At 36.3% G+C, this 10,602-nt stretch overlaps 1 protein-coding gene across 1 annotated transcript; it reads right to left on the minus strand.

Annotated features, from left to right (window-relative positions):
- Window positions 1-4,112: 4,112 nt before the first annotated feature.
- Window positions 4,113-8,395, minus strand: LOC102692229 (extracellular calcium-sensing receptor-like). Its single transcript, XM_015360714.2, has 6 exons — window positions 8,289-8,395; window positions 7,789-8,083; window positions 6,885-7,697; window positions 5,694-5,921; window positions 5,425-5,548; window positions 4,113-5,026 (listed from the first exon to the last, which is right to left on the minus strand). Exons 1-6 carry the CDS (start codon window positions 8,318-8,320, stop codon window positions 4,113-4,115), a joined length of 2,406 nt encoding a protein of 801 aa, XP_015216200.2. The 5' UTR covers window positions 8,321-8,395.
- Between the last annotated feature and the right edge of the window lie 2,207 nt (window positions 8,396-10,602).

A 10,602-nucleotide genomic window follows, 5' to 3' on the forward strand; every position in this document is an offset into this window, starting at 1 on the left:
GCTGTTGTTCCAAGCTAGCACCAAACTTACTCAATTAATTTTTGTTGTTGGTTAACTCACTGCTCATCTTCTCTTTTCCAACCACTTGGTGGCAAGCAGTTCTAGTCAGGACTTGAACTTCTCTCCAAGATTCTCCAAGGCCAGGGGAGTGAGTCAGTAAAAAAACAAAATTTTGCCCTAGATATTCTTTTTGCAACAAAGTAAATCACGTGTTTGTGATCCCACTGTTTTTTTTTTTAATAAGAAAGTTTAATTCTTTTTGTCGACATCTATATATCCATATACTCTATAGTCAAAAAGTTGTATCCAGGATGAAACAAATTTTTCTCCCCACCTGTCTCACGTGCAGCCAAGCAGAAATTTAAAAGACTGAAATTCAGCAATGCTAAGTTCCAGCAGAGATGTCCTTAGGAATGCTAGACAAAGCTCTCTCCTCTCTCTCTGCATTGTGACACTGAGAAACTGCTCTGTAAGAGACCACGTACCAATCTACTCAGTATTAAGTTTGAACTCCTAGAGCTTTTTTTGCCAAGGGGTCTTTGTGTATAAAACTTCGTTATTCACATTATAAATCTTAAGAGTTAAACTATTATTCCAGACACCATTTATGATAGTAAATGTATGTTATCTTAAAATATATATATATAAAATTGTATATTAAACCCTAAGAGGTAGACCATAACAATGTTATAGTTGCAATATGTATTCTTAACCTTCAGAGCTAGGATCACTCAGCGGTTATCAACTCTAATCGTTGTAATCCCTGACTAAACAATCAGCTTTTCGAATCACCACAGATAACTTTACAAATGTATTCTACTATTGTTGTTGTTTTAATGGATATTTTTGGTGTTATATCAATAAATTGTATATTGTGTATTTAGAATCTGTGTATGAGATTATGAATTATTATTATACATTGATTCCTTACACTCAAAGTACTCTCGCAATTTGCTGTTCCATTTTCTATTTGTTAATGTAAATTAGAAACCTCATATCACAACATCTGTATTTCCATGTTTCTTCTGTATTGTTGGTTGTGGGGTTCACTTCTGTCTTTTGGGGTTCCTTGACCCGTGCTGCTCTTGACACCATGTCATTATCCCCTAGTCTGTCCAATATCCTATCTTTTGCTCATCAGCAGGCATCCTAGCGATTTTAAGGTTTGCCTTCTCTTTTTATCATTATGTCTATATTTCCTCACTGTAAGTTCCTTCCATCTCTTTTTTTGCATTGCTTTTTGGGGGAGGTCACAAGTTTCTTTTTGGGGGTTGGCCCCAAAACCCCCCAAAATGGCCAGGAGGCTACCAAGCAGGTTAAACCAAAACTTATACACAAATAATCAATAAACATTTGCAAAACATCTGATTCTTGGATGTTATTACTCTTCTTGAAGTTATGTACCTTCTCCTATGGTAGCTTCTTTATTCATCCTAAAGGCTCCAATACTTTTGCATCATGCTGTTATTTACTTGATGGGCTGCATGCATGTGTATGTTATAGGATTCAGTGTGGTTATATTGAAATAGTCAAATATGTATTATCCTCTCTAATATAAACATATTAGATTCTCATGAAAATCTTGTACTGTATTAGTATTTTCTATCTCATTGTTTCATCATACTAATCCGGATAGGGGTCTGATTTAATTGACAGATGTCTAAATGGACTTTGTTTTGGTGATGTATTCAAAAAACATAACAGGAAGACTGAGGAAGAAAAGAGACAACTCTAAATTGAGCAGAATGTATTTATGTTTTAAATAAATTGTTGTTTTAATATATTTAAATATAAATAAATTATCTTTGTTATACCACCCGTTTTTTTTAGAATTACCAGATAATGCTGGATAAGATTTCAGTTTGCAGCTAGAAACCCCATGATGGAGATATTGAAAGAGTGTAGATTGTTTCCTTTGAGCCACTCAGCTTTTAACATATCACAGGCACCACAGACCTGTACTGGAAGTTCAGCACTCATTAGCGGAGAGGTGCTTGGGAAGCGACATGGGCTCTCTCTTGCTGAGACCTATCAATATTTCAGTCTTGTCTTGATTAATCTGTAGAACATTTTGGGACATCCACTGAGAAATATCTAACACACAGCCATTTAGTCTGTTGACTGAGTTTTGATCTTCAGATGGAATAGAGATATACTGTACAGTTGTATATCATTGGCATAGCTATGAAAATTGATCCCATGGTTCCTAATTATATTACTATATAATATTATATTATATTAATGAAAAGAGCAGAAGTCCTAAAATGGAACCCTGCGGAACTCCACAAGAAATGTAGAATTTTTTTATGATTGATTTCCCAAAGCAACAAAAAACTGTCTATTCATCATATACAGTATATATAATAAATATAATATAATATATATGCAGTGGACTTGTAACCTGCCCAATTTGTGAAATATTAGGGCTGCAAATAGACTGTTTGTCTTACACCGCAAAGTTTAGTTCCTTACACATATATAGAGCTTTGCTGGACACTCCACTCAAAGCGCTTTACAGCTCCACCTCCTCCAATGTATAGCATCCACCAGGATGATGCGACCGCAACCATAGTGCAACAGAATATCCAACTCAAAACAGCTCTTATGAAGTCAGTTCATAGATGAGGATTATTAGGAGGCCATGATTGGTGAAGGCCAATTGGAAATTTGTCCAGGACACCCAGAAACCTACACTTTTCAAGAAATGCCCTGGGATATTTAATGACCATAGAGAGTCAGGAACTCTGTTTTACATCTCATCTGAAGGACGGTGCCTTTTTTACAGTATAGTGTCCCCATCACTATACTAGGACATTAGGACCCAAATAGACCGCAGGGTGAGTGCCTCCTGCTGGCCCCACTAACACCTCATCCAGCAGCAGCCTTAGTTTTTCCCAGGGAGTCTCCCATCCAGGTACTGACCAGGCTCACACCTGCTTAGTTTCAGTGGGTTGCCAGCTGTGAGTTGCAGGGTGATATGGCTGCTGACTGTATCTATACAGTATATATAAAGTTGCTGGAATTGGTGGTTGTCCATAACATGCATGTGGCAAAATAAGCTGAAGAACAGACTGCATGCCTGGATCATGACAGAGAGTAGTAATCACTCGTCAGTGGCACATTTACTATGAATGTATCATAGTATACAGTGTATTACATATACTACAGTATATGTGATATACTGTAGTTTACCCTTCTGGGAGATATCTACAGTAAAGTATATCACATATTATGTATCCTAGAATGTCACCTAATATACTGTATGTGTGAGTCATAACCATGTGACATTTAACTATTATATGAATGGTTTTACATGCTTGACAGAACTGATTTTTAAAATCTTATTAATGTAATGTTGCTTGGTTCATTGCCTGACATGTTCACCACTTTCTGGGGATCAGTATTGATCAAGTGATCTAAAGATTTATGTTCTGTGAATAGACAAAATGTAATTACATTCACTCATTCACTCACTCTTCAGACTATGTCTAAAGGATTTGAAAAATCACATACTTTCTTAATGTTTTATTATTATTCTATTTTTATTGTATTGTATTGTTATACAATTGTAGTTGTATTTTATTGTAATTTTATCCAGACAATCTGACAGTGTAGTAATATTTAAAATGTTGGAAAATATGTTTGTAAATGTGAAGGTTTGTTGATTTTTCACACTACGTTTATTTTAAAGCAACTCCCATGCTTTTTCACCCTAAAGAAATAATTCTAAAGCTTTAAGGTTCAGTTACTAGCTTTACAAATATTTTTTAAAAATTTGAATATGATTATTTTCAATAATAGGAACGTTTAATAAAAGAGATTGATTTCGAAGCCTTTAGTAATCTGATTAAAATAAAATCATTTAAGAAATGCTGTCTGTTTCCCAAAAAACAAGGTCCAGTTCTGATGAAGAGCTAAGAGAGTTGTGTTTGTGTGACAATCATATTCATCGTATTCAACAACTCAATAACATTGTCATTATTGTAAAAGTTGAAGATTTAGAAAAATTTGGATAGGGGAAATGAAAAAGAAATTAAGTTGTACTCATTGTAATAAAATTACAAAGGGTTACCTGCAATTGAATTAATAGCTGTAAAAAGATTGCTTAGAACTTACAATGACTTGGAGGGCATTTTGCCCATTAAATGCTTTTTTGTATTTTTCTCAGGGTTCAGTAGAATAATATAACATTTTGGCAGAAATATGCAAAAAAGTAAACCAAAGCTTGAAGCCAAAATTGCAAATATTTCCACAGCCACTGTGAACTTCCCAGGGGAGCTGATATAAGCTGGGATAAAGGTGATCCAGACAGCACAGAATATGAGCATGCTGAATGTAATGAATTTGGCTTCATTGAAGTTATCAGGCAGCTTCCGAGCCAGGAAAGCGAGTACAAAGCACAGGGCAGAGAGGAATCCTATATATCCTAATGCAACATAATATCCAATGTTTGATCCAAAGTCACATTCTAAAATGATTCTCTCTGTATAGTATTTCATGTTCTTGTTTGGAAAAGGAGGTGATATTGTCAACCAAAGAACACAAATCAAGACCTGTACAAGTGTGAAAGCAAGAACACTTAACCGTTGCTGTCTGGGCCCAAACCATTTCATAATGTTATTGCCTGGCAGTGTAGACCTAAAGGCCATTAACACCACTATTGTTTTCCCCAGAACACAAGAGATGCACAGGACAAATGTGATCCCAAAAGCTGTGTGGCGCAACATACAGGACCAGTCAGAGGGCTGGCCAATGAAAGTAAGTGAACAGAGGAAACACAGTGTCAGTGAAAGGAGCAGAAGGAAACTCAGTTCAGAGTTATTGGCCCTTACTATTGGAGTAAATCTGTATTGATAAAATATAACAGCTATTGCTATAGTTAGGCAAGTACCAAGCAATGAAAATGTGACTAGAAGTATTCCCATTAGTTCTCCAAAGGACAAAAATTCAGTTGTTTTAAGGAGACACTGATCCTGTTGTTCATTTGGTCTGTATTCTGAAGGACACAAGGTACATCCCAGGGAGTCTGATGACAGATAACAAATAAAATGATCAGTGTTCACTTGGAGTAAATTGTATGAATACTAAAATTAATATTAGTATTAATACTAATATAAATATTAAATTGGAGTATTCATTTCTTCATGTACCTAGAAAATATTTCCAACTGCTGTGCTACACACAGACTGAAGCACATTCTCACTAAATCCAATTTACCCATAATATACCAGTATGTCTCTGGAGAAAGCCAGAGCACTCTGAGAAAATCAACATGCAAACGGGGAGATAATACAAACTCCATGCAGATAGCATGAAATACATCCTTGGGCTCCAACACTGTGAGACAGTAATTCTAAACACTGCACCTCAGTGCCACTATGCCAAACATACTAGCAACTGTATTTGCTCATGTTTATACCTTACCTGTAGTGTTGCTGAACTCTTCCTCTGCACAGGGGATGCAAACAAAGCAGCAGACTGGCTTCCCTTTCTCAATGGCCTTACGAGTCCCTGGAAGGCAGCTCTCACTGCAAACTGACTTCGGCACCTGTAAAACAGTGAAAACTGAGTTGGAGAGAATAGCAGTGGACCCTCATGTAGGTTTGAGGTCGATTTTCGGTGGGTATTTTTTTTCTGGAGCAGTCTTTAGAGTTCAATAAAATGGTAATCAGTAAGTATGGTAAATATTTTACCTTAGTGTGATCACCCTTCCAAATAATATTAACATCTTTCATTATGAACTGCTGTCCTTCCGGTAAAGAGGCATCATATAGACCAATAGTTTCAAAGGTTATGATTCCCTGCTTGTTTATCTGCCAGTTCACAATTGCATATCGTGCCACTGGATCCCCATTGTCATCAAAAAAGATATTTTCTCCACTCCTGGTTGTGAAATTTACTGTCTTGAGGTAATGTAGCACCTAGAGCAAAAAAAAAAACAAAACAAAAAATATTACTCTATATACAGTGGATAATGCTTGTTTTCATCACCATTTAAACCTTAAAAAGTGAGAATATAATCTGAAAAAATTACACTCTTACCTATATTTCTATCTTATTGAATAAAATAGATAAATAAAGTAAGGAAACCTACAGTACAGTGTGTGTATAATTGAATATAAAATATTTATAATTAGATCTGATACAAAGCTGCCATTCCAAACCTTTAGTCATATAAGACATAATCAGAGGTTAAATATTGTATATGTTTTAACCAAAGAAAAAGAAGGACACAGGCTGTTATTTAAATAGCTTACATTCGGTGAAAACAAGGTTTATAATGTATGAGTTTTTTAAATCAGATTCAGTGGAATCTTTAAAAGATTAAGGTAACTCAAGGTAAAGTACAGTACAGTGCATAAGCAGCAGATAAGAAGTGTTGTTTTTGTTTATCCTTCACATACATAAATCATAAATACATCACAAATATCACAGTAATTATCAGGTATCACTTTTCATTAACATCATTTATTTCTCCCTACTGTACATAACATCAAAGCAAAATGATTACTTTTTGTGTTTCGTACTGTTCTATCATGTTTATTGTTGAAGACCACCACATTATTGTATTTCATCTTAACAAAGGGACACTATTGTGTGAAAAGCATAGAACAGTCTAAAAGACTTAATTGAATTAAAAGAAATAAGGACTAAAAACATTTTAATACTTTTTTAGTATAATTTGTGATACTTCACTCCAAACTTGTGAAATTGGAAAACAACACAAATATTTGAGGAAATTGTCTGTGCCCATTCACAATCAATGAATAAAAGTTAATCATTTAGAATTAAAGGATTTTTAATTCACAATTGATTAAAACCTTTTGTCCATTTTTAATTATCCCTTTAAATCTTTACACTTAACAGAAAAACAATTTCCTTACCTGCCAGGTTTCTAGTCTGTGTTTGTTTGCACATGTTCTGTTGTCAAAAGGTCCGTGTCCATTTTGACATGTCATTAGATCATGAAGTGAATGAGCTACAGCATACACTGCTTTATACACATTGTTGGATATCCTCAGTTCAGATACATCTGTGTATTGATTATTTATTTCTTTTAAGGACTCTGTTCCTGTGCAAGTTTTAACATATGTATTGGTGTGAGAATTTAGTGTACAGTTGAAAATACTCTCCCAAAACTCATTTAAGCCAGTGTTTCCAAGTGTGTTTGATGGTCGACCATTTACTATAAATTCTTTCAGTCCTGATATCTGTGCGATTGGAATTGCAAAGCCAATGGCTCCACCCAGGACTTGATAGCCTTCTTTTGATGCAAGGCTGCTGTGTGTAACCCATGCCTCACTGCCCACCCACTGGAAACCTGTGAGATTCTGTATCAAAAACTCTTTCACTAATAATTCCAAATCTATGTAAGATGTAAAAGCCACAATTACTTTAGAAGTTGATCTTTTGACAATGTCGGCAACTTTAAGGAATTTATCTCTGGAGTCAGTTCGAAAAATGACCTCTGAGTATTCAATACAGATCCCCTCCTGCTGGGCAGCCTTTACAAAGGTAGCCATCCCATCATTGCCATAATCATTGTTGCTTCTAATGGCTCCAACCCAGGTCCATCCAAAGTGCTTCACAAGCTTTGCCAGGGCTCTGCTTTGGTAATAATCACTTGGAATTGTCCTGAAGAATGAAGGGAACCTCTTTCTATTACTGAGACAGGCACAACTTGAAAACTGACTAATCTGCAATAAGGAGAAAGAAGTAAAAATCACGACAAAGGAAGAGTATCTACACTATGGTCCATGGTCATTGAAAATCATCTATTTCTCTCACCACAGGTATGTTAAAGGGTCCAACAGTTGTTGCAAGTCCAATTGTCTGTGATGATCCAGATAGCCCTATTATTGCATGAACAGAGGGTGACTTGGTACAGGAGTTGTTTAGATTAATTTCCTTTTGCTGCTCATTCATTAATGCCAGTGCAGCTTTTATAGCTAAAGCCACTGAACTACAAGCATTAAAAATCTTATATCCCAGAGACAAACCAGGAAGAATATGTGAACTGTTGTTTATTTCTTCAAGAGCAAATATCATAGTTTGAGCATACTGGAATTCTTCAGGATTTAAACTGTAGGAAGAAAGCATTGGCTATTATTAAAATAATTATTGTCATTTTTTTTCACTTAAAAGAGTAACATTTTTAGCATCATTTTCTAAAATAAGCAGATGTCTGACTTATTATAGACTCTATTAATCACTTCTAACCTTTTAGTAGAGTAATATTTCTTTATAGTTTTCAAAAATATTATACTTTTTGTATAAAATGTGCTTACCTTTCACACTTTGGTTGTCCTGGGTTAACCATAAATGTTTGATTTGCAATAATAGGTTTTTTATGGAATGAAAAAATTGCCCCTATGTTGATGTCTCCATCTCTTGAAAACTGGGGCTGGACATGTTCTCCATATGGTTGACAAGTAGGCTTCTCAGCCCCTGTGAAGAAAGAAATCAAAAGTAATTTCACAAGCAGCAGCATCTCAGACTGTCTCCTTTCTTTCTTGTGTAAAAATCTAATTTACTTCATGACACTTATACTTAAGCGCAAATCCCTTATGCTTAAACGGAAGCATCAAAGCATTAATTCTCAGAGGTGAGCTCACAATTGAGTCTGCATTAAGGAATAAGCAAAATCATAAATTGGAGTTGTTTAATTGCTCATTGGGAGTCATGCTATTTTATCTTTAAACAATACATTTTAATTTACTTATCAGAGTAAAGGTACAAATAGTACACTATACTTATAAGCTGAGACTGAAGAGAAATACACTGTATGGTATGCAAGATAGCATGAAACAATAAAACAAACTATTTATTAAAGGTGTTATACAGTATGTTGTTCTCTAAAGCAAAGTGCAGACAGAATACATACAGTAATACATAACCATTTAAAATTTTTTTTCTTTTTTCAACCCAACTCTAAGATGCTCCAAATTAGGATCAATGTCAATTCTGACAGTTTTTAAAATATTGAATATTAGAGACCTACTGTATTAGAACTAATTTTAAAGATTCCATAATATACTTTAATTCTATCCATATGAATCTCACTCATACAGGGTCTAACGACTGGGTGTAGTCTAGGTTTTAGTACTGGGCTATAGGTCAGACTGCAGGTTATTTAAATTGGTATGACCTACAACAGTAATTAGCCACCGAAAGATTGTTGTGAGTATCACTATCCTTCCTTTCCAAAGATGTGGACAGCAGACAGAGATGTTTCCATTTCCTTATAATATGAATTTTAGACCCAGGGTCAACATGAAGACCCACACAGAACATACAGTAGGATGCTTCCACCTGAAGAATTGACGCGATGTGCGGGACAAGTCAAGAGGACAAGGTCAGGCTCTTTTTTGGCCTTCCTGGTTATAAAATTGAACAGTTCCCACCCCAGCAGCCTCAATGCCAGTGACCTCTCATGCCCTTAACCTCATGTTCAGGTATGACAGTTTTCAGGTGCTTTCATCCTATTTTTTTTCCAATTTTCGGCTTCTAACAGTACTGCCATTATTGAACCAGGACTATTCCAGAGCTCCTGCCATGAGCCAACAGCTATATCACCCTGAAACTCACAACTGGCAACCCATTGAAGGTCAGCAGGTGTGAGCCTGGCCAGTACCTGGATGGGAGACCTCCTGGGAAAGCTAAGGCTGCTGCTGGAAGAGGTGTTAGTTAGTGGGACCAGTAGGAGGTGCTAACCTTGTGATCTGTGTGGGTCCTAATGAACCAGTATAGTGACGGGGAAACTATGTAAAACATGTGCTGTCCTTTGGGTGAGACATAAAGCCAAGGCCGTGACTTTACATGGACATTAAATATCCCAGGGAGTTTCCTGGAAAGAGTAAGGATGTTCCACAAGTGTCCTGGCCAAAGTTCCACTGGCTTTTACCAAACAGTGTCACGTAATAATCTCTATCTTTGAATTGGTTTTATTACTCTGTTCTACTTCCCACTTCCTGTATATCTGTGCGGTGGGGGTAATGTGTAGGACTACATGTTGGTGGTGGTGGAGGAGAGGAGTTACCATTTCCTGTAAAATGCTTTTAGTGGAGAGTTCAGAGAACTGCTACAGTATGTGAGTATTGTAACCCCCTCGCCTGGTGGTGAGGAGGAAGCGCCCCTAGGCGCTTGTAGTACCCCTGGGCATGCTGGGAGTGGTAGCCGGGGAGAGTCTGAGGGTCAGCACGATGACCAGTGGCTGACCCTATCTCTGTAAATAATGTCCTAGCAGTTCTAGTGTCCTGTATAGTCTTATAAGAGTATAGCGTGTTGTAAAGTAATTACCACCCTAAAGTTGTGTACGTGTTCCGTCAGTCTCCTCATGTGCGTGTATATCCTGTGTTCGGTTTTGTGTGGTTGTTAATGAACAAAGCTAGCGCTTGGTTTGTTAATCGTGTCTCCACTGGTCCTTTCTTCTGAAAAGAACCTGTAAATGCTACAGTATAATGAATGTATTATATCCAGAATGCCCAGAATCATAATGTGAAATTGCTGTAATAGTAGGCAATGAACAGTATTAGTACAAATACTGTAGTTAGCTGCATTAGCATGCGGAGGCTGCAAAGGAACAAGTAAAAGGTTTTGTTC

Source organism: Lepisosteus oculatus, chromosome 13 (assembly GCF_040954835.1).
Source record: "Lepisosteus oculatus isolate fLepOcu1 chromosome 13, fLepOcu1.hap2, whole genome shotgun sequence".
NCBI lineage: Eukaryota > Metazoa > Chordata > Actinopteri > Semionotiformes > Lepisosteidae > Lepisosteus > Lepisosteus oculatus.